This window comes from Rhinatrema bivittatum, chromosome 6 (assembly GCF_901001135.1).
Source record: "Rhinatrema bivittatum chromosome 6, aRhiBiv1.1, whole genome shotgun sequence".
Taxonomy (NCBI): domain Eukaryota; kingdom Metazoa; phylum Chordata; class Amphibia; order Gymnophiona; family Rhinatrematidae; genus Rhinatrema; species Rhinatrema bivittatum.
In genome coordinates this window covers 71,735,123-71,759,912 of record NC_042620.1, presented here as the reverse complement: position 1 = coordinate 71,759,912, position 24,790 = coordinate 71,735,123, and the positions used below count along the sequence as shown (strand labels likewise).

The 24,790-nt window shown below is 40.5% G+C and overlaps 1 protein-coding gene across 6 annotated transcripts in view; it reads right to left on the bottom strand.

Annotated features, from left to right (window-relative positions):
• The window catches only part of MBD5 (methyl-CpG binding domain protein 5), a 600,490-nt gene that overhangs the window by 98,863 nt on the left and 476,837 nt on the right, over positions 1–24,790 (bottom strand). For 3 of the 6 annotated variants that reach the window (XM_029605434.1, XM_029605436.1, XM_029605435.1), the window contains 2 exons: positions 13,357–14,385; positions 7,268–7,473 (listed from right to left, as the gene is read on the bottom strand). In XM_029605434.1, the coding sequence (XP_029461294.1) occupies positions 7,268–7,473; positions 13,357–14,385 (1,235 nt within the window). The remainder of the gene's footprint in view (positions 1–7,267; positions 7,474–13,356; positions 14,386–24,790) is intronic. The other 3 variants (XM_029605437.1, XM_029605438.1, XM_029605439.1) reach the window with 2 other exon arrangements.

Genomic DNA, 24,790 nt, shown 5'->3' with positions numbered 1-24,790 from the left:
CTGAGTTATCAGTAGTGGGTCTGCCCCCAGGCGAATGTGTTGGCATACCGAGAGGTCTTGCAGGATAGGAAACCAGACTTGGCGTGGCCAGTGGGGGGTTATGAGAATCATTGTCCTTGTCCCTTCGTAACTTCATGAGAGTCTCGGCAATGAGTGGAAGCGGAGGGTAGGCATAGAGGAGACTGCTGGACCACGACAGGGTGAAAGCATCCCTCAGCGGTGAGTGAAGACTGCGAGTGAATGAGCAGAAGTTCTCTACTTTGTGGTTGTGTATGGACGCAAAGAGGTCTATCTGTGGGTAACCCCAGCATTGAAAAATTGTGTGTGCTACCGTAGGGTTGAGAGACCATTTGTGTGGATGAAAGTTTCGACTCAACCGGTCCGCCAGAACATTGTCCACGCCAACCAAATAGGTCGCTCTGAGGTACATCAAGAGGGAAAGAGCCCACGCCCAGATCTGTGCAGCTTCCTGTCACAGCAGGTAGGAGCCCGTTCCCCCTTGTTTGTTGATGTACCTCATCGCCACTTGGTTGTCGGGCTGGATCAGGATGGCCTTTTTGGATAGGCAATTCTGAAAAACCTGAAGAGCATATCTGATTGCCTGAAGCTCTAGGAAATTTATCTGATGGTGGGATTCTTCCGCAGACCAGGATCCCAGAGTCAGCAGGTTGTTGTCATGCGCACCCCAACCTAGGTTGGAAGCGTCCATCATCAACGTAACTTGAAGCTCTGGAGCCTGGAAGAGAAGGCCTTGGAGGAGATTGGAGTGGTGACTCCACCAGGCCAACGAGAGGTGGAGCTGTTTGGTGACGTGGACAATGTTGGACATTGGATGGTATGCCTGATCCCACTGGGATTTCAGGGTCCACTGTGTGAATCTCATGGCTAGACGGGCCATTGGAGTAACATGAACTGACGACGCCATGTGACCCAGCAAAGTGAGGAAGTGATGAGCTGTTGCGTAATTTCATGCCTGGAGTTGTCGTGCCAAAGTTGTGAGAGTGTGAGCCCACTCCTGAGGGAGGAAGGCCTTTGCCTGAACGGTATCCAAATCTGCTCCTATGACAGAGAGGATTTGAGAGGGAACCAGGTGAGACTTGGGATAGTTGATGAGAAACCCGAGAGACAGCAGTGTGTGGAGGGTTAAATGTAAGGAAGTTAGTACGTCCTTTGGGGATGGAGCCCTTATCAACCAATCGTCGAGATACGGGTAAACATGGACCTTCTGTCCCCTGAGGTAGGCTGCAACCACTGCGAGGCATTTGGTAAAGACTCGAGGCACAGACACTAGGCCGAATGGCAGTATACGATACTGGAAGTGTCGGAAGCAGAATACGAACTGAAGGAATTTGCGGTGAGACTGAGTTATCGAGATGTGTGCGTATGCGTCTTGAAGATCTAGACAGCATAGCCAATCTCCCCTCTGCAGAAGAGTAGCAGGGAGCCCAATGTTACCATCCTGAACTTTTCCTTTTGTAGGAACTTGTTTAAGGCACGGAGGTCCAGAACTGGAACAACGCCCCCTGATTTTTTTGGAATGAGGAAATAACGGGAATAGAACCCTTGTCCCTGTTGGAAGGGGGCACTGGTTCTATTGCCCGTGAGTTGAGGAGGGATAATACCTCCTCCTCTAGAAAGGAGGAGTGGTCGGACAAGCCCCACGTCAGCCGAGGTGGGGAGTCTGCCGGTACGGTTAGGAAGTTGAGGTGGTAACCTTGAGTCACTACCGCGAGTACCCACTGATCTATGGTGATTGTGTGCCAGATGTTTGAGAAGTGGCACAACCGACCGCCCACTGGCACAGATGGCAGTGGAGGATGGTCTATGCTTTCTAGCGAGGAGTCAAAATCCTGATGCTGGGCCCGGCTGAGGAGCTGGCTGGGTCTTTTGAGGCCAGAATTGCGTGGACTGACCCTTCTGGTAAGGTCTGGAGGGGCGACCTCGAGTAGCAGGAGGATATCATCTCTGTGGCTTGAACGATGGCCGCTTAGAGTCTCTTCTGAACTTCCTCTTGGAGGTGCACGAGAAATCAGAAGGCACCAAAGAAAGCCGAAGTAGCATCTCGTGGTGGTCCTTGAGCTGTGCTATGGTTTCTTGGATCTTGTCCCCGAAGAGATTATCCCCGGCCCAGGGGAGGTCAGCCAATCAGTCCTGTACTTCTGGCCGCAGATCAGAGGATTTCAACCAGGCCCATCAACAAGCACTAATCCCTGCTGCGGACACCCTAGAGGCTGTGTCAAAGATATACGCAGTGCGGCCTTCATGCTTGCCAGCATCTAGACCCTTTTGGACCAAGGAATTAAGTTGATCTTGAAAGTGGTCAGGCAAGGAATCAAAAAAATCCTGGATTTTCTTGAAACGGTTCCTGTTATACTGAGTCATGTATAACTAGTAGGAAGCAATGCGGGAAATAAGCATTGAGCCATGAAAAACACGTCGGCCAAAGGCATCCAGGAATCTTTGTTCCTTCCCTGGAGGCATAGAAGAAAAAGGCTTAGAATGACTAGCCTTCTTCTGGGTCGATTCCACAACCACAGAATGATGGGAGAGCTGTGTTTTCTGGAATTCAAGGGCCGTCTGCACCAGGTAGGTGGCATCTGTTTTACGGTTTACCAGTGGTACAGAACCTGGATGTTCCCAGTTGCGCTTCAGCAGGTCAAGAAGGACTTCATGAACAGGAATGGACATGATCTCCTTGGATGCATCCACAAATTGGGGCACTTCCAGCATCTTGTGCCTGGAATCCTCTTCTGTCTGAAGCGGGAATGGGATGGCCTCAGACATCTCCTTAACGCCTTCTTTCCTCAGGGGGAGAAGGTTCTGAGGGCAGATCATCTGAATCCTGGGAAGAATCATCTGTCCAAGGCTGGTAGGGTTGGTCTCCAGCACCCAGGGGATCCTCAGATGGAAAAAACGGTGTAATTTCTGTGGGATCAGGCTGAGGCATCGATGGCACCAGAGGGGGCACTGACAGCATCGACGGTGGTACTGAGCGAGGACAATGCGGCATCGATGGTGGAATCGGCACCGATGAAACCGGTGACATCGACGGGCGAGTCTGTGGCAGGAATCCCGACAGCCCAGGGGTGGGCTCCGTCCTCGGTGCGTCTTCATATTCCAATGATAACTGAATCGGAGTGGGACATACCGGTGCCTGCGGTCCCACCGGTGGAAGGGCACCGATCAACGAGTCCAACCTATCCAGCAATGGTACGAGGGCCCTGGGTATCGGGTCGGTGACTAGAGCTGGAATTGGTGCCGGTGTCGATGGAGGCTGGAAGCCCTGTAGTGCTTTTACGATGGCCTCTTGGACCATCCGGTCCAATTCCTCGTGGAAGCCTGGGGCGTGTAACCCCAGCTCCGGAGTAGGAGGCAGCGCTGGCGTAGCCGGAGGGTCCACCGGTAAAAGTTGAATCGCGGCTCCCGGCACCAATGCAGGTGGGGGAACACCTTGGTGACCCGATCTCAGAGGAGGATGGGGGCTTCTCTGGACGGGGCTTTTTACTAGGAGGCTCTATCAATGCTGATGCTGAGGGCTTGCCTGGATCGGCAGGCTGAGCCTTTCGATGGCGGTGCCGGTGTTTTTCTCGATGGTCACCGCAGTCCTTCTCTGGCGCCGAAGACGGAGAGGACGACGCCGCCAGAGCAGCCGGCTTCGGGTGAGAAGCTCCGGTACCCAGCTGCTGATGAGATGTCGATGGCGCCGGTTCAGACGACGTCAAGGCCTTCGATGGAGTCGGAAGTTTCGCCTGGAAAAGAAAGTCCATTTTTTCCGAATGGGCTTTACGGCCCTTCTGTGTCATGTGGGCACATTTGGTGCAAGTGAGGACATCATGGTCCGCCCCTGAACACAATACAAAAACCCTGTGCGGGTCTGTGATGGACATTATCCGAAGACAATCGGGGCACTGACGAAAACCAGACGCCATGGCTTCGACAAAAATTTAGGCGCGGTGCAGTCGATGGCCCGCAGGCCCCGAAGAGAAAACTCGACGGGAATCAACCGCAATGGAGGGTAAAGCCTTACCTTCACGACTGCGGATATGGAATCGATATGGGCTAGAAGATGGGGTAGAATTTTTTTGAAATTTTAAAGAAAGTTCAGTGAGGAATATTCCTATCAGGAATCTCTAGAGAGCTCCTTAACCGCGTGGCTATTGCTGCGCGGAAAAAAAAGAGACTGAAGAGGGACCCCTGCTGGATGCAGGGTTAGTGCCATGCTGGGCATGCCCAGTAGGTGCCAGTCAAAGTTCTAGAAACTTTGACAAAAGTGTTCCATGATTGGGCTCCATCCTGATGATGTCACCCATATGTGAGGACTACCATCCTGCTTGTCCTGTGAGAAAATTCAGATTGTGAGCCCTCTGGGGATAGAGAAATACCTATGCTACCTGAATCCTGTGGGCAGAGACACCTCTCATCTCGGCCCAGGGTTCACACTCTTACAAAAACATAACAGATATTTCTGATGTGTGATGACTGCAAATCCCTCCCCCTCCCTCAAGGGCTGTGAAGGATGTCCCGTCCGACCATTGTCACACACAGTCTTCGGCGCACAACCCTAGGGCATATTTACAGAGCCCTTGTAAGAATCTTCAACATACAACCCTGGTGTATAACCTTTGTAAATAACCTTGTATATAGTCCTCTTGTGATATAACCACTGTATAAAAATCCACCGTATTTTAAAACCAACACTTATACTAACCTCCCTCTAAGTAACAAACTAATATGGCCCTTAGTGACCTTGGGCAATTCATTCTACCCTTCATCGCCTCAGGTACAAATCTTAGATTGTAAGCCATCTGGGGATAGGAAAATACCTACAGCCTGAATGTAAACCGATGTGATATCTCTGATTGAATGTCGGTATATAAAAATAATAAATAATAATAATGTAATTTGCTTTGAAGTGCAGAAAGTGCAAAAAGCAGAATATAAAAATGTAAAACAAATCTAAATTTTGAAAAGCATGCATTCATTTTTTCCAAAGAAGACTACCCACATAATTTAGCAGTGTAAATATGTGTGGGTAGTTTTTGAGGAATAATTTTCTAAGAGAAAGCAAAGGTGTATTTTTCTTTGAAAATTAATGTAAGGTCTGCTACTAAAACTGTTTGCAGACTTTGCACAAATGTGGGTGGTTACAAAATTACTCCTAAAAGTGTGTGTTTATAACCTTTTTTTGGGGGAGGCGGGTGAAGTAGTAAAAGGGGCCCAGATACCAATTGCACGCGTGGATATGCTGAGGAACTGGCCCAATGGAAGTACAATGGAGGAGGGCTACAAACATGCATGGGAACTTTTGAGTTCTCGTCATCCTGGAGGGTGAGTTGAGCATAAACTTTCCCTCCCCACTCCTTCCAGACTCAGATTGGCAGGGGATTCAAACTTCTCCCCACCAACTGAGAATGGCATGGATTAGTAAGGCAGGGAGCATATTTTCTGCTCTGACTCTGCCCACTCACTCTCACACATGTACTCTTACACTCGCTCCCCCCTCCAAGCCTGGCCAGAGCACTTTCTCTCTTTCCCTCCCCAGGCCTGATTACAGCACTCCCACCCTCCCTAACCCAGCACTATGCCCCTTCCTCTCTTTTTGCAACCCCAGAGCTCTCCCCTTTTCCCTTTCCCTGACTCTCCTCTTCTCTTTTTCCACTCTTTCCTTTCCATTCTCTCTCTTTCCAATTCCAGAACTCTACCTCTTACCTCCCTAGTACTTGCTAACTCTCCAGCTTACAACTGCTGTTTCCTCCTCCACACAGGCCAATGTGAATATAGCCTTTTCTTCCAACCCCAGTAGGGCAATGCAAGTGCTGCCTCCTCCTCCTCCTGGCCCATATGGGTCAACACCATTTCCTTTTGCTTCTAGCTCAGGAGCTGATTCAGCTGGTCTTCGGAGATTTCTGGCATTTCCTGAGACACTTGGCAAAATTCTGGAGTCTCCAGGTGAAACTCGTGGAGTTCCTAGATACGGCTGCAACATATTCATCATGTAGGCTACGCAGCCTCCCACTTGATTATGAAATGGTTGTGCATGAGGGGGGTGAGGAAAACAGTAGTTGCTGGGCAGGCATGCAGCCTAGCATCCAATTCTGGCAGTGGATCATTTCTGCCACTGGATTAGGAAGCAAATGTATGGATAGGAATGGGGAAGAGCCACTAACCTTAGCTATTTACCCCCTCTCTGCTATCTTACATATGGCTGTGCTTACCACCCATCAGTGAGGCAAATATATTGAGCTGGGGGGGGGGGGTGACCTGCGGCATTAGTCACAGCATTAAGGGGTCAAGGAGACCAACACTACTGCTACTACTTATTTGTATAACACTATTCGATGTATGTAGTTCTGTAGAAAATGACCTATAGGGAACACAGCAGGTAAATGTGAATTGCTATATACAGGAATTCCCACAGGTCACACAATCCATTTTTCAGTCTTAACTTTCAAAAGAATGTTTTAAGTACATTTTTTTTTTTACTTTTACAATAAGGGATAGGCCCTCTCCAATCAAGAATGATCTACCCTGGTGATCCAATGCTCTTTTATGGACAGGATGGAGGATCACTGAAAGGATATGTTGACAAGAATCTGCTGGCAATAGGTTTGTACTGAAGGACAACAGAAAGGGGGCTCAGCTTGGACAGATGGGCTCCTCCTAGAATAATGGAAGAATCATATTGCTTGTTTAATGTGCATAAATGGTATATTAAAATAGCCCAGAACTCAGTTAGTGTAAAAGTACTTGTGCAACCTGATTTTGCGCATGCATTCCACGGGGTGGAGACTAGACTTACACACATACTTTATTTTGCAAAGCTGGCACGAAAGTTCATCTGCACAAGTTACACCCTTGGTAAAGCAGAAGTAACTTTATGCAGGTGGGATTGTGCATGAACTCTGGCTATTACATGAAAATTTTCAGAGTAAAGTCTTTTTATAAAAAGGTATGCATAATCTTTATCCCATCAGGCACAGTTATAAAATTACCCTCTAGGATATTACAAATAGTAAAAATGGAAAACCATTTGTGATTTCTATTTTTATGTGGCATATAAAATGCTTAAAATGTAAAGTAAAATAGCTAGAGAATGAATACTCAAAACTGGCTATTCTGTCACTGGACTTTTTTCATGCTTCATTTATAATTTGAATTAGTCTTCAGCGATGAAAGTGAAAATGAGTATCACATGCTCACTAGTTTTATTTATTTATTTAGCGGCTTTTCTATGCCGACATTTATTCTGAAATCATTAGAATGTTACCTGAAAGTTCTGAAAAAGACAGGCCATGGGGTTTGGATTATTAGCAGGCCCAGGAATAGGAGGTTGTCCTTGAAATTCCTGAAGATGCTGGTACCCTTGGAGAAGCTGCTGTTGATTTGAAGGAAACATCTGGTGGTTGTTCAACAGCGACTGGAGGTGAGTCAGCTGATGGTTATTCAAAGTACTGTTCATTGATGCCATGTCACCTGCAATCCCCCCAAAATAGAAAAATATATGTCAAACAGTTCCACAAGTCTACAAAAATTTGACATGTATTCTAGTTTAGTGAAAAGCACATGTCAAACACAGAAACAGGATGCACAACAAAGCTGGTTTCACATCCATATGTACATTCACATTTCCAATATGGCAGACTTTCTCCTGCAGTTTACCTTTGTCCACACTCATTCTTCCTGCTTTCAGGGTTTTAAATATCTACACAGACCCCAGGTTAAATTTATCATACCCGCAGCATTTCTTGTTGTGTGTGAGCGAGAGAGAGAGAAAGAGAAAGAGAAAGAGAAAGAGAGAGTTGCATCAAAGCTATCTGATATCCACTTCCTATTACTCCTATGAGAATTGTATCTGAACAGTAAGGTTTCCCACTGAATTTATAATTCCAAGAAAGTTTCAGGAACAGATGACTATTCTTTTCTCTGAAATGTCTTCTCGCCCTAGCTTGATAGTACCCAGGTATCAAGCTAGTGCGAGAGAACATTGTAGATAGTGCCCAGGTATCAAGCTAGTGCGAGAGAACATTGTAGAAATCTTATCTTTGTGTACCTTTCCTTGTTCCAAATCATGTCAAATGTTTACTGATGTGTACTGTGCTGTTCGTATGTCTGCCTGTGCATATAAAACTGCCCCAAAACCATGGACCACCACCAAAACCTCACCTCGAGTGACTAGATGACCCTCCTATAGTGATATAAATAGTAGACTACTATGAGAGCCTTATAAAGAGAGTCTCTCTCTCTCCTGCACCAGGAGCAGCCCAAAACAAGAAATACTGCGGGTGTGATAAATTTAACCCGCATTGCGGTAAAATACCTATGCAAAGCGCTAAAATAGCGCATGTTGCGGTAACTAAAAAATTACCCTTACCATGCCTCTTTTTTGTCGTGGGCATTATTCATGCGAAATTTATAGCATTTTGATGAATCTAGGGTTCAGTTGGAATGTAAACCAATATATAGTTTTTAATCCCTCTTAAAGTGGTGAAAATTTGGGAAACTGAAAGCTTTTTTCAGTAATAATGTTCCACTTCAAGGAAGATTAGGGATAACACGACATTTCAGAGAAAAGAATAGTCATCTGTTCCTGAAACTTTCTTGGAATTATAAATTCAGTGGGAAACCTTACTGTTCAGATACAATTCTCATAAGAGTAATAGGAAGTGGATATCAGATAGCCTTGATGCAACTTGTAACCCACCTTTCTCTTGGCTCTATTAATTCAGATGCTTGACAATAAATTATCCATAAATTCCTTATATTTATGCGGGATAAATGATATATAATTTGCCACATAACCATAAATAATGATTACACTGTTGTGAGTATAAAATGCTACTGAAAAAACATACAAAATTTCTTTAGCCATACAGATGACAAAAAAATACAGATTTTACAAAGAGATGAAACATTTTCCTTCTCCAAATTATCTTATTCCAAACCTTACCTGAGTTGGAACAAATGTGTGGAACTACAAAGCTTTTCAGCAATGATTCTGCAGTTTAAGAGTTATAGATTAAATCCCCCCAAAAATCACTAAAAAAAATAATCTTTCAAGAGGAAGAACAGTCATCAATTCCTGAAACCCTTTGTCTGGTTTTAGAAAATATAATTTTTGGAGAAATGCTTTATTGTGCAGACTCCATAAAAAGTGTTATTTTCTGAAATTAAACAAAGTTAGTACTCTTTCTTAGCCCAAGGCTGCCACTTCTTTCCCTCAGTATTTCTATCAGGCCACTGGACTCACCATTCCCTATAACTACTGTATACGTTTGCTTAATCTGTGCTGCACTACCTTTCACTTCTCTCGTCACATTTTCTGTCAACATACAAACACCTCGCACATACCCTCATATCCCCCCTATTTGTTGTCACATACTATCACGATAACCCCCACCCACCATCACATTCTCTCAACACTCTACTACCACAAAACTGCAGTCTCTCATACCCCTCACTGGCTGCTGCATTCTTTTAGAATCCCTATCCTCAGCTAGCACTGCTGCATATGATCGATCAGCAAAACAGCTCCCGGCCTCCACCATTGCACAATATGGAGCATCAAAATGAAATGTAGTAAAATACACATAAAATAGCTGCACTTTAAGGGGATTACCGACATTATGAATTATGTAATTTTGGCAGATGATAGTGTAGTCAAGATCTCAAGTTATTTAAGGATGAACTGATCAATACCTGTGTTAAGTAATGTAATGATCATGCCACATTAGCCATGTACCAACAAAATGGCAAACATTACAGCTAGCTAGAGAATTTTCAAATACTCATAGGGAACATTCCATGAGAGTGGCAGATTGATATTCTATACAGCTTGTAACACTCCTATCCAAGAACAAGTAGAAAGAAAGGTGCAACACTAAGAAAGTGATTTACATAACTGTAAGATGCAAGGCCTGAAGTTGGATGAAAACAAAAGTATAAAAAATGGCCAGCAAGCTATTAATTGTAAAAGCTGAAGAACAGATGTATTCTAAGACATACATTAATAGTCCTGCAGGAGGCTTTCTCCACTACTGATATTCCAGTTCATGTCTTGGAGTGCAGAACTATCTGAAAGCTCCTTAAAAACAGAGTAATACCTTACACAGATCAATTTTAAAAACCATACTTGCAAAAGCTGTTTAAAAGACAAGTATGTGACCTGATAGAAATGCTAAATGAATATTTAGGACTTAGTCTAGTAATCAACAAGACTACAGATGCTGAAGGATGTTATATATTAATTATTTTGGCAGTGCTCTTTGTATCTTGACAAAAAATATTAGAAGGATACTTTGAATTGAAGTGTTTGCTAATTGAGTGGGGTGTTTGGAAACTGCGAACTTTAAAACTATGAGCCATATAGTCACTGACAACACAGCACATATAAATAAAATCTCAGAACGAGGTTTGACAGCATTTTTTTTCTAAATGCAGTGTAACTGACATGCACTGTGTATCTTCTTAACTTAGTGGGCAATATCTGGCTGAAGAAAAACATTTGGAAAAGTGAATGAACAAGTCATTGTTATAAAATGTGCATTCATGCCTTGCCCTGCCCAAAGCATGCTTCCACCAATCACTGCAGAATAAAGGAAAAATGCTGGCAATTCCACCATCAACAGTAATTACAAGATGGAACAGCTTGTTTGAAGCTGTTCATTTTTATACAAATTACCGGCAGGATTATGTGCATTCTTGAGGATAAGCATGAGCTAAACTGCAGTTCAAGTGTTGAAAATGTGGTAACTTTATGTAAATCAACAGAAGTAAATGTAGATATTGCAGCAATAAAAGTGTTTGCACTAAGAATAATGGCAACTCTTACTACTTCCAAAAGACCAGAAGTCTGAGCACGCAAGATGACAAATCTGGCAGATCTTGCCAGCTGGGCAAAGTCATAATAGCTAAGACAATCCTTGAAGAAAACTGTACTAAAATCGAAATGTACATGACTAGCTCTCAATGGCAAAGCATGCTGGATTCTTGATCTCAATCAAGCTAAACAGCTCAACCTAGAATCCATAAATGTGTGAGTCTATTCCCATGTTTTAAGACAATGCCCTGCCAAATGTTAAGTTTTGTATCTAATGCAGAGTATTACTGAAATGAAGTGTCTTATTATTGTTTAATTTTGATGAAACTTGAAAGATCATTTTCTGAATTTGGCCACAATAGCTCCAAGACGTTTACTCGTCCCGCTGAACAATGCGGATTGTGAGAGATCTTTCTCTTCTTATAAAGAAGCAAAGAGATGACAGACGCTCAATCAAAACTAGCAATGTAGTGAGATATATATAACATGTTGTTTAAAAAATGTGGCAAACAGGAAAATAAATGAACATTTATGCACAACAATTCTGAATAAGAGTTTATCAAGAGATGTTTTCTTCTAACATAGATGACAGGTATTAAATACAAAGTAACAGTTGTCTAGATTTCAGCTGCTGGTTCAGCAAATGCACTGCTTGCAAAAGCAGAAGGGCTAGAGGAGGAACTGATTGATGTACATTATGACACTATCATGCAGGTGACGGCCACAGGGACATATGGTGTATGTTATGTGGTAGTCAAGGGGCTAAATAAAACAATTAACTGTGCATCTAAAATCACATTGCTCATTAACAAGTAATCAAGTAAAGAAAGAAAAATATTTCTATTAGAGATAGTCATGCTGATTGCCATCTAAAAAGATAATGATCCATCTGGGTATTTTTCCTAAGAGGAGCCCTTTGAAGGATTGTGATCTGGATTTAAGATAATTCCAGGTCACTAATATCCAGTTACAGATGGAGTTTGCATTTTTGGATCATAAGTACTTAAATCCAAAAATCTGTCCAACTTCTTATTTCATCATGTAGCACACACATATTGAAAAAGCTCATCTCGCATTATAAACTTCATGGGTATGGCCTGAAATCATCAGACAAGAATCCTGATTTTTGACTGGCTAAACACCCAGCACTACTTAATTCACTGGTCTATTATTTCTAGGGGCGATACTCTGAAATAAATAGAATATTGACCATGACAGGCCTAAAACAATTTCTGGAAAATGGACCATTAAATATTCCAGTTGAAGGAATAAATATTAAAATGCAACACTGAAAACATAGGTTGATTTCCTGCTGTGGTTTCAACAACAAGCAGACAGAGAATATGTTTCATAAGAACATAAGAAAATGCCATACTGGGTCAGACCAAGGGTCCATCAAGCCCAGCATCCTGTTTCCAACAGTGGCCAATCCAGGCCATAAGAACCTGGCAAGTACCCAAAAACTAAGTCTATTCCATGTAACCATTGCTAATGGCAGTGGCTATTCTCTAAGTGAACTTAATAGCAGGTAATGGACTTCTCCTCCAAGAACTTATCCAATCCTTTTTTAAACACAGCTATACTAACTGCACAAACCACATTCTCTGGCAACAAATTCCAGAGTTTAATTGTGCGTTGAGTAAAAAAGAACTTTCTCCGAAGTTGAAGCAGTGGTGGGAGAAGTTCAGAGCCCTTTGCTTTGATATAATCTTCAAACTCACAACGGCATTAACAATGAACAGGGCTTGATCCACTAAGCTTTTTTTCCCCATTGACAAAGAATGGGAGAAAAGCCTTAGTGACCTGGTCCACAGTGGTCTATCCTGGAGATTATTGTTCATGCTAAGAGTTTAACACCAGAAACTGTAATTAAAATTTCAGTTTCAACAAAGGAAAAATATTCAGGTAGCACATGAGAGATATTACAATAAGTATATTAAGTAAGGCTGTCAGATTTTTAAAAATAATGTTGCTGAAATTTATCAAGGTAGTTATTCTTAGTATATATAAGCTAAGATGAAGAAGAAAAGAGAAATACTGTGGAACCATAGTTTACTGAGAAAATAAAAATAAAATCAAACAATACTAAAGCTAGCTGCCTGTTTTCTGTACTTGCATTGCTTACATTTTAACTTTAGTTCTGTACAAAAATACACATGCATGCATCTACTACACAGCTACTCATCTTAACCCTGTGATGCCACACATAATATGTTGGAAATAAGGGTCAGAAACATACCCAAATACGGTTTGAAAATTAAAATCAATACAATTACTTAATTGCATTTAAATATGTACATTTGGCTTAAGTGGCATCAGAATTAAAACAAAAAGATAATAGGGACCAGTGTGTTCAAAATCAAATTGGGAAACAATTCGGTTAACGGCCTTTTGCAATAGATTTCAGTAGCAAATAATTTTAGTAATTATTGAAACTAAGCAAACATCCAAAATACTTTTAGAACCTGTGAGCCCTTAAAAAAAAGTAAAAATTAAAATAAAATGCTCCCTTTTTAAACCTGTGAGAAAGTGTAACTTACCAAGCAGACCTGTCCCCAGTAGAGGGTTAAGTAGTTGTGGCACCACAGAGTTACTGTTGAGTTTAGCTGGACCAGATGCATTCCCACCATTATTAGATATGTTCAGCAATGTTTCTGCCATTGACACCACTGCTGTCCCACCAAGCGTTGAGACAGTCAGTGCTGCCATTGCTGATGATGTAGTGGTTGTGGTAGTGGTAGCCTGGGAGGAAGTTGCTATGGAAACCTCTGGATGATTAATTGTGCTGCCCAATGAAGAGTTCAGGACACCTCCCAATAGCTGGGGATTCAAACCCATTAATCCTGAGGCCCCAAGGACAGCTTGGAGGAGCAGGGGGTTAGAAGTAGTGTCACTGCCTGAAAAGTTTGGCAAAGGGTTCCCTAGGGGGTTGGCTGAAAGGGTTTCAGGTTTGCTGCTGTTTGATTGATTTGTTTGCAAATGGTCTGGTAGGACAGTCATCTGTGCTTGAGAAGCTACAGGGTTGTTTTGCTGCTGCTGAAACAAATCTGAAATGGTCAGGTTTAAAGATGGAAGGGGGAGCATGGATGCTGCTTGAGCTTGGTTCTGAAGCAAAGCTGCTAGAAGCTGAAAATGTATGGGCTGAAATGCTTGCCCATCCATGTCACTGGACAGAAAAGCTAATGCCGCATTTACGTTTGGGTTGAGATAACCTAAAGGGTTGAGATTGACCTCAGACTTGCCTTCTCCTGATGAAGGCTGGAGTATATTGAATACATTCTGGTTTAGAAGATGCTGTTGGTTCACTGGTAAAGAGACAGGTAGAGAATTGAGAAGGTTTGGATTTAAAGGATGTGGAAGATTGTTGTTTGAAGAGTTGTTCTGCGGAAAATGTAGTGAGTGCTCCTGGCCAATAAAGGGAAATGCATTCCTTATAGGAAACTGGCTCTGCAGTGGGTTTCCAGCTGCAGTGGTGACAATAACTCCATCCTGAAGAAGAGATGTCGTCTTGGTTATGGCAGGTTGGTTTATGCCAGCTATGGTTATGGAAGGTAATGGTCCTGAACCACCTGTAACAAAGAGGAGCACAAATATTAAACACAAATGTTTGGAGTATATTTTATTCAAATACTAAGATATGGTGGGCAGCATTTTACATGCAAATTACAGCATGCCTTGGGTGAATCTGGAAAGCATATAAAAAATATAGGACTCAACCATTTCAGAAATATTGTAGAGGTCCATATTCAAAATCCATTTAGACAGATAACTTAATAGTTATCCATCTAAATGACTTATGTGGTTCTATTCAGCTTTTATCTGGCTAAATTCTAGCCAGCTAATAAGTTAGGAGGCTAGAATTTAGCCAGATAAGTTAGGAGTGGTTCAGGGGTATAATTGGGAGGAGTTGAGTTAGCTGGTTAAGTTAACCGGCTAACTTCAATATTCAAGCTGGCTAAGTCTGGTTGAGTCAAAGAGCTGTCCTAAAGTTAGCTACAGTTAGCCAGCTAGCTAATTAACAAGGTCATTCATTAAAACGTGATGGGCCATTATTGCAACATTAAGATTTAAATGAGGGAAAGAGGAGGGGCTAGGGATGGGTTTGGGCGAGGTTAGAAAAATTTTGATTCCGGTCCCGCTTCGGGCGATATTTTAGATATTATCGCCAGCAGTAGCATTGGAAATACCACCACCTTTCCCACTGGCGGTAAGGGGGCATTAGTGTGTGCTGCGGCCACAACCGCAGTGGGCGAAAACACACCACCGTGATGTGTCCGGGTGTACACTATCGCCCCCGCCCATTTTCTGGCTCCGGCTCATCATTCTGCTATATGATGAGTTTAGTCTTCAATTAACTGCTTAAACCATGTACACCATAACATCAAACGCAGAAACAATGGTAGAGTATATTAGGATCAGGAATAATAACTTCTGCTTACAACCCGACCTCATACAGCATTTTGGAGAGTTTAGTTGAATATTACTCTCACAATTAAGTCTACCACATATATTGGATCGTTTATATTGTGGTTTCTTATAGACTTTTTAATCATTAGTCATGGTTGTGAGCTCTCATCTTAGATTTCATTTTTTTTAAGATATTTTTTTGATTTTTTAAAAATTTTTAAATAATTTTCCTTCAAAATAATGTGATGAAAAAACTTTCAATAGATTGCTGTAGAAAGTACTTATCTTTTAACTTGAGTGATCATGACTTGAATAGTCAAAAAACGCTGAGCTAACGTAAGCTCTATGCCAGAACGCCGGAGTAGTGAATAATATGCCCTTCTCCGGCGTTCTGACATAGAGCTTACGTTAGCTCAGCGTTTTTTGACTATTCAAGTCATGATCACTCAAGTTAAAAGATAAGTACTTTCTACAGCAATCTATTGAAAGTTTTTTCATCACATTATTTTGAAGGAAAATTATTTAAAAATAATTTTTAAAAAATCAAAAAAATATCTTAAAAAAAATGAAATCTAAGATGTGAGAGCTCACAACCATGACCAATGATTAAAAAGTCTATAAGAAACCACAATATATACGATCCAATATATGTGGTAGACTTAATTGTGAGAGTAATATTCAACTAAACTCTCCAAAATGCTGTATGAGGTTGGGTTGTAAGCAGAAGTTATTATTCCTGATCCTAATATACTCTATCATTGTTTCTGCATTTGATGATATGATGAGTTTAGGCCCAAGGTAGCCGGATATATTCAATAGTGTGATTGCAGTGTTGAACCTCCAAAGTTAGATGGATAGGTGTAGCTGATTAACTTTGCTATTCGGACTGTCTCTGAATATAGACCTCATAATGAATAGGTGCAACTTATCTTAATGGTTTAATCATATTATAATAGAACAGACAATTTTATTGATTGTATTTATTATAGATTTGTGATCTCATACCAGTTTTTCAACAATGATGCTAACAAATAAGACACCACAAAAGTAGCCAATGATTTATGGCTTTAAATAACCACTATTTAGACTCATAGTACACTAAAACACCTATCAAAGTACAACAGTGCTTAACATCTATAAAACGTTATACAGAGAATTTTAATAGCTAATAAAAAAAGTCTTGTGTCAAATATCATCAATCATTCTACCTGAGTGGATAATTACCTAGCAGTAACTGTCTCCATAGTTAGTATTTTCATTTATTCACACTGGTAGGTCATGTAACCTATTGATGGCAACCAGGTGAGGCTTTTCACATTAATGTTTATGTCTATTGCTATTGATATACCATCTTACAAAATAAATAGCAAAGTGGTTTACAACATTTAAAAATTTTATAACTTTTGGCTTTTCTGGGTTCAAGGTACAACACCAACCTCAATCATTTTTTCTAACTATGAGCTCCTTTTTGACCTGCCAAGACTAAATTAAGAATAAACTTTTATTTAAAAGATACATTACTAACACAATCCAAAAATACTAGGCGAGGTACAGTTAAAACATACATATTCATCAAGCTGACAAACAGCTAACAAAGAAAAACTAAATTAATTGTTGCTGCTGAATAGTAAAACAAGAGTACCCATTTCATACCAGCAATTTTTCCAAAGGGGGAGGAGTGAATGAGTTGTGAGAATTCATATAAATGCAACTTTCAGAAAACAACAATAAGGAAGAAATTACTTTCTCCAAAAGCATGCATTTTCATGACTCTCATTGTTGGGGACTAGCAATCTTAAAGGTCTTCCAAAAATAAAAAATACTGATAACCTCATACTACATCCACCAGAGGTAGCAGATGTATGCTCAGTGAAAAAAATGAAAGCCATTAAATGTAATCAACTATTCTCTAGAAAATGGAAAGAATTTACTAGCAGATTTTCCTAAGCAGAGTTATGAGTATCCTTGATACTCCAATAAAAAAAGTTAACTGTCATACTCAAGGTAAATTCCAAGATGAGTTAAACACATTAGATTTGGAAGCTGTACATAAAGAATAACTCTGTTGTAGTTACCAACAATAGCCTTGAGTTTACAGAAATGTTGAGAATATTCCTAGAACTACAATACTGATACTGCTTACAAATCATTCTGTATCAAATGAATGATCACGGAGTTTTTCAAATCAGGTAGCTATCTGCCTTTCTGGAAACAACAATAAGAGAATTATCCCTATTAGACCTCTCTATACCTTCAAGAACAGACCCCAGAAGGAAAAAAAATGAGATGCGTGAAAGCTTCCTCTTAAAAGAAAGTAACTAAGGCACTGTTTAGGTAAGTAAATCAATTTAAAATTAGGATATTTAATATATTCATATCTACAGCATAAATGGAATGTGCTTTGTAAGAATGTTAGTAGATATCTGATCATCTATATTTCTGCTTCAGCAGAACAGATCTGCTAATCTGAAGGTGTCACTGCTTTCTCAGATACATGTTTTGCACTTGTACAGTTTGAGGAAATTGTGGATTGTCAAGAAATAACTGGTTTTGGGTGGCAAAAACAGCTCAGGAGAAAAACAGAGACAGCTGTACAAGGTGGGAAAAGAAACCAGTGATGGAAAAGTGTTCCCACTAGTTTTTCAGAAGTGAAAATATTAGCCAGTCCTGGAGGGCATGGTTAACAGTGGTGCCAAAAAAATATGGAATAAAGCACTACTGTCTAAAAATATGAGAAGGCTCTGGTGCTTGGAGGGAGAAGAGATGTCAGCATGTTGAATTTATGTTCTGAATAAAAGGCCCTGGAACAGTAGAACAGAGGAAGAGAGACCAATGAAGGCACAACAAGACTGTCAATTTGTGTTCCTTTAATATTCTATTGCTGTTTCTCCTAACCCACTCCTGGAGGCACCCTTATCCAGTTGGGTTTTCAGGATTACTACAATAAATATGCATGATATAAATTTATATACACCAAGTATCCAATGCATGCATTTCATCTCATACATATTCATTATAGATATCCTGAAAACCTGACTGGTTAGGTTTGCTTCTAGGAGAGGACTAGAAAGCACTGTTCTGTTATCATAAGGTAAATTGAGACAAAATAAAGTTAAAAAGCAGAAATATGAGAGTAAGTATATCTGGCACCAAAATGTACATATGAGAAATGGGGGTCTATTAAAGTTCCATTTTGCAGTTCCTGCACAGGAACCAAGCAAGGCACAGGGCTTATTGAAATATGCCTGATGCAATTCTTGTCAAAAACCAAAGTACAGTCTCTTTTGCAGCCGTAGAAGAAAAAAAAAAAAGGAAGATAATTGGTGCTATGTCGAGTAGATAAGAGTTCTAAGGCTATTTTTTTCTATATGAGAAAGAATATATCCCATTAGGAATTCAACAACAAATATTTATGTATTATTTATTTTAAAAGTTTTACTAGTTAAAAAAAAAAAAAAAAAGAAGCACCTGAAGCGGTGCAGAAGTCATAAAAATATCATAAAACAAAGACACAGAGAAACCTATGAACCACAACAGTGGTACTCTACCTAACATCGCCAAGCAACCTCCATTAACTTAGCCACTGGAACTCGATAGTCAAGTCTATAAACATGTTCTATTACCAAACAAACTGGGAAACAAAGAGGTCTTTACTTTTTATGAAAGGATAATAAATTTGGCTCCAAACTGTTTCAAAGCTAAGGTGCCATCACTAAGAAAGTGCAAGCATGTCAACTGTATCTCCTGAAATATCAGAATCCTTAAGTTCCCTTGATTCAAGCCGATCTCGTGGTTTGGCACATACCACTCTAGTCTGGGGGACGCACAAAATGTAGATGTGACCTGTTACATTTTGCTCTTGGTGTTACTGGGAGTCAATATAACTGATGAAGCAAAATAATTGAACTAGCTCTTCAAGCACTATTTTTCAACACCTTGGCCATCACATTTTTAAAGATCTATATCTTATAGGTCAGCTTAGCTGGAAAACCAATATATAAAACTTTTCCATTGACAATATGACTCATCACTAATGAATGCATAATTATATTGAAAGCCTACTGATCCAGAAATGGCCTTAAATGCCTAAGCTGTCTTAATTAGGCCCCTGAACAACTGAACAGATGTCAGACTCCAATGACATACTAGAATCCAACTTAACACCCAGATCTTTATTTTTCTCTAACAGGAAATACAATCCCACAAAACTAGGCAAATAGATTGAATATCCAGCTTACAGATACCTATAAATTCAGTTTTTTTGGCTGTTAAGAACCAATTTTCTACTCTTATGTAGACAAACACTAATTCGACTGCTGTATCAATTGTACATCGCTGGCATATAGATAGCTGGATCAGGACTAAAGTGTGGATAAGTTGTCCCAAAGGATACATATAGATATTAAAAAGTATGAGTGAAACAGAGAAGCAATGAGGCACCCTATAATTTATACTCCTGGAGGTGGATAGAATACCATCCACCTTCTCTGTAAACTCTGTCAAAAAACCCCCCAAACAATTCAATGCAGGCAATCACAATCCCTGTAAGACCCAGTTGTCTCCACCAATGATTAACCAGATCAAAAGCACTTGATAGGTCCACTGTTACAATCAGAAATGATTCATCGTCATCTAACCCAAAAAAGTCCTCAAATATAGCAAGTAAAAGATTCCATGCTGCAATCCACACAAAACCCACCTGGCTAGAATCTAAGAAGTTAGTGATTTGAAGAGTAACTGCTTACCTTTGGAGAAATGTTAAACCAGAGCTTTTCAAACTGTGTGTCGCGACACATTAGTGTGTCGCCTGCAGTGTGCAGGTGTGTTGCGCAAGCCCGGTCCACATAGCTGCTCCCCTCTGGCATCACGTGCATGCGATGGCATGTGACGCCGCGCAGTCAACTCCGATGCGAGTTTGGGCTTTTTTTTTCTAGCGATTCACTTATTTTTTTTCAGTTTGTGGGTTGCTTATTATTGGGCGATTTTTACTGTCAATCGCGATTTTTTTGGGCTTGGTGGGTGGGGCTTGGCTGCTGCTGCCAATGAGGCCTGGCCACGAGGAGTACTGACTGCAAGCAACAGTGTCTGGTGATCATGGAAGGTGTTATGCACCACGGCAGGCTTGAACCCTGAAGGGAGTGAAGCACTTGACTGGAAACAATCAAAAGAAGAGGTACCTGAGTGTGGGGGCCAGACATGTGCTGGGGGGGGGGGGGGGAGAGAGAGATGAGTGTGGGGGGGACAGACATGTGCTGGGGGGGAGAGAGATGAGTGTGTGGGGGCCAGACATGTGCTTTGGGGGGGGGGGGGGGGGAGAGATGAGTGTGTGGGGGCCAGAGAGATGAGTGTGTAGGGGACAGACAATTTGTTTTATTATTGTTATTCAAATTATAACAACATTAATCTTGGAATATTATATATTTTTAATATAAATGAAAGGTTTTCATAAGAAAGGCTGTGGCGTGAAACATTTTATTTATGTATATATTTAAGGAAACACACAAATTGTCGAAATACTTTCGTTCGTTTAACCTTTAACCTCTAGTTTGCTTGTAGACTGAATTACTGTGTCATGAAATTATGTTTGCCTAAAAAGTGTGTTACCAACATGAAAAGTTTGGAAAGCTCTGTGTTAAACTGACACATCATGTTAAGCAAGAAGGTGACAATTTTTAAAATGTCTGTATTGGGATAAAAAAACCGTATACTTTTCACCTGTGGGCTTTGCACCAATTTTTAAAATGAAAATATGTGCACACTTTTGCTTTGAAAATTGCCATGGGTACAAAGTTTGCACAGTCACTTGCACATGCTTTTTCTGCAGGTAGATTTTTTCTGGATGCAGATTTGAAAAAACTATGCAGGAAGTTTTTTCTCCCCCAACCTACACACGCACCCTGGGAATGCCTACTTTCAATATGGATAAAAGTACTTGCATTGTGGAGGAACACAGATTTTTAGAAACATTGAGGGAGGACAATGTTCAGACAGCCAATTAACATGGTTAAACCACCTTTTACCCACATAAATTGCTTTCAAAATTGCCCTGATAATGACTGTTGAAGTCAAATAAATAACAGAAGTCAAGCTGGTGTCATTACTGAAATACTTCCTGGACTAGAATGCCTTATTTACATCCAGACACAGTACTGAAAGCTGCCTGTGTTTTATTTACATGCATAGTAGCAACTTAAAGCAACAGAAATATTTTTCTCAAATAATTAATTTACTAGTTAAAAGTAATATAAAATCATTATGATTTCCTTTTCATTTTATTTCCAAGGAGATAGTGTTTAAAGTTCTGAAAGATGACCCTACTTGACCATATGTGGTAACAATCCAGAGAGAAATTAACAGATTCCCTAAATATTAGATAGTACATCAACTCTGGGAATCATATAAACTTTAACACACTGTCTGTAATATATATATATATATATATATATATATATATATATATATATATTTATTTATTTATTTATTTATTTATTTAAGGGTTTTCTTTACTGACATTCACCAGTGACCACATCATGCCGGTTTATATGTAACAAGGGAGACAATGTAGAAAATCAGTTACAAAAAACAAGGATGTAAAAAACTGGGAGTTGCGAACGAGAGATACATATAGATTGGAGGAAAAGGCATGAGAACGGAAAATATGAGAACTGAAACTGTAATATATACAAGAGGAAGGTAACAAGGCAACAAATTATATACAAGTCATGTTTCCAATTATTAGGGAGCAGGTAGCTGAGAATGATCACAGTAAAAAATTAAAAGCCGAGAATGATCACAGTAAAAATTAAAAATTATATATATGTGGAGCTACATAGCAACATAATTCTTACATATAATGCCTAGTCATTGGCTTTAAAACGTTTGGATAGTGGCCTGTGCCACCATTTATGAAGTGTGTAATTGAGTATGTTATAGTGCCTTTTTGTTATAAGACGAGGTAAGAAATGTGGCTTATTTTTTAATGAAAATCTAGCGATATGTGTCATGTAATGATTGAATATTTAAAGGTATCAATATGTATTTTTATAGTGGATACTGAGGAATACATCAGGGCAAGACTGTGGACATGAGCTAAATGACTTCGGATTGAGGAGGTTTTACATGATTACATGTTGATGGGGAGATTAACTGTATTATGTATTTTAGGAGTTCGCCTGTGGAGTTAGGGGTTGTCCCTGTGAAGATTGAGAGTGGGTTAAGGAATACCCCTGAGGAAGCCCTTTTTGGGTGAAACAAGACACCTTGTTGGGAATGTTGTTCGTTGAAAAGGAGAGAAGAGTCACAGTAGTAAAAAGAAAAGAGTTACAGTTTTTGGAAGAACCCAGTGGGGACATTGTGAACGTTTATATTTTATGTGGGGTAATTTTATGTATATGAGTATGTAGTGAATGTGGTATGTTTGGTGAGAATGTGTGTGTGACTATGAAGGTTGATGGGATTGAGGGTTAATATGGTCTTTGACATGTCCAATTTTTGAAATATGTGTGTATAACATCGTGAACAGATAATGATCTGTGATATCATTGTATGTGATGGGTCCACTTTTTGAATCAATATATTGTGTCTATGTATGAATTTGTAAAACACTTTTTTGTAATTTGTATTACACTGAACTTAAATTATTCTGTGTGTACGGTAATTATTCTTAAAAAACTGAATAATAAACATTCATGTGTAATATATGCATGACTAGGCATATGTAAGAATTATGATGATATGTTGCTATGTAGCGCTCTCTCTCTCTCTATATATAAATTACCGACAGTGTGTTAAAGTTTATATGATTCCCAGAGTTGATGTACTACCTACTTGACCATAGCCATCATAAGTATTAAGTAAACTGGGTATTACCGTAGTGATCCTAATCAAAAGTTGTTGACGATATCCCATATAGTTGTAAAGTATGAATACAGTATGAAAGCAAGTTTGCTTACCATAAATTGGATTTTCCATAGATAGCCTCAAAAATGGGTGATGTCATCCGACAGCACTGAATGGACCCATTCTCATCTAGCTCATAGAGCTTTTGATCTACTGTACATGCATGAGAGTTTCCACACACGTGCACTACTTGTGAGCCCCTCGATTGACTGTAGAGCTTAGTTTTAGCTACGCAATCGACTCTCCAGGAAGGCAGCAGGTATTAAGAATGGCTAAGTCATCCTGTTGACTATGAAGAACCCATTTACGATAAGCAATCCTGCCTTTTCCATTGACAAGCAGGGCTGAATTAGCCATGGCATGTAGGGAGTCCCAAGCTAATGGTCATTTGATGGAGCATTTATTTTAGAAGCAACCCAGCCCCCACCCACCATGGAGCGTGGACTACTGGGAGAACAGGCTGCACAAATTTACTTGCCATAAGTTATGTCACTTCTTGTTAAATGTCTAGACAGAAATGGGATATCAATGTGTGGACTGATGACCACATTGCACCTTTACCAATGTCTAATGGACAAAGCTCTTAGGTGAGCCACTGAGGCAGCTACAGATGTTTCCTGATGTGTCTTGTCAGAGTATGTAATCTGGAGGCCAGCCAGTCTGCTAGCCAGTTGGAAAATGTATTCTTGGCAATTGCTAATTCCAGTCCATTAGGATCATGAGATGAAAAGCTGAAGAGCTTGATGTTGAATTCTCTTTAGATAATAAGTCAAGGCCCTTTTACAGTCTAGTAAATGGAGGATTTTCTCCCCTTTATGTGCATGAGATCTTGGAAAGAATGTGGGCAACACAAAGACTCAATTCAGATAAAAGACTGAAATTACTTTTGGAAGATACTTGGAGTGAGTGAGGAGCACCATCTATTGTGGGAAAACTGAAGGTATGGAGAGTATTGAACTAATGTCTGTAGTTCACTGATATTATCTGATGTGATGGTGACTAGTAATGCCACTTTCTAGGTAAGGGACTTCAAAGAAACTAACTCTAATGGTCTGTGGGGCGGCTTCATTAGTTGGGACAAGATGACATTGATATCCCATGGCATTAGTAGCTTAGTAACTAGAAGTCTCGCATGCCATAAGCCTCTTCTGAACTTCAACACCAGAGAATATAAGAAAATTAACTTGTCATTTACTTGAATGTGGTAAGCCACAATGGCTAAGATATGCACCTTGACCGATGAGGACGAGAAACAAATAAGTATTGAAGCAAATCCTTTGGAGTACAGGCAAATGGGTTCAGGGAGCCTGCTTGACACCAAGATGAAAATCTTTTCCATTTAAAACTGCATACTCATACAGGATTCCTGGCCAAAATCACAATATCCTCAACTTCCTTGGATAGTGACTGTGATGAGACTAAGAGCATGCTGTCGAGAGAGAGGAGGTTCAGATGACAGATGACCCTCCTTCTTCATTAGTAAGGTTGGTTAGGATCCCAGAGGGATCGGAGGGCTAACTGACAACCTGGTGAGGTAAAAGAATCACACTTGCCTAGGCAAGGCTGTAGCAATGAGGAAAAGGCGTGTTCGATCTCAGCTCCTTCTGCACTGTTCTATCAATGGGAGCAGAGGAAAGGCATATACCATATCTGCATCCCACTTGAGCA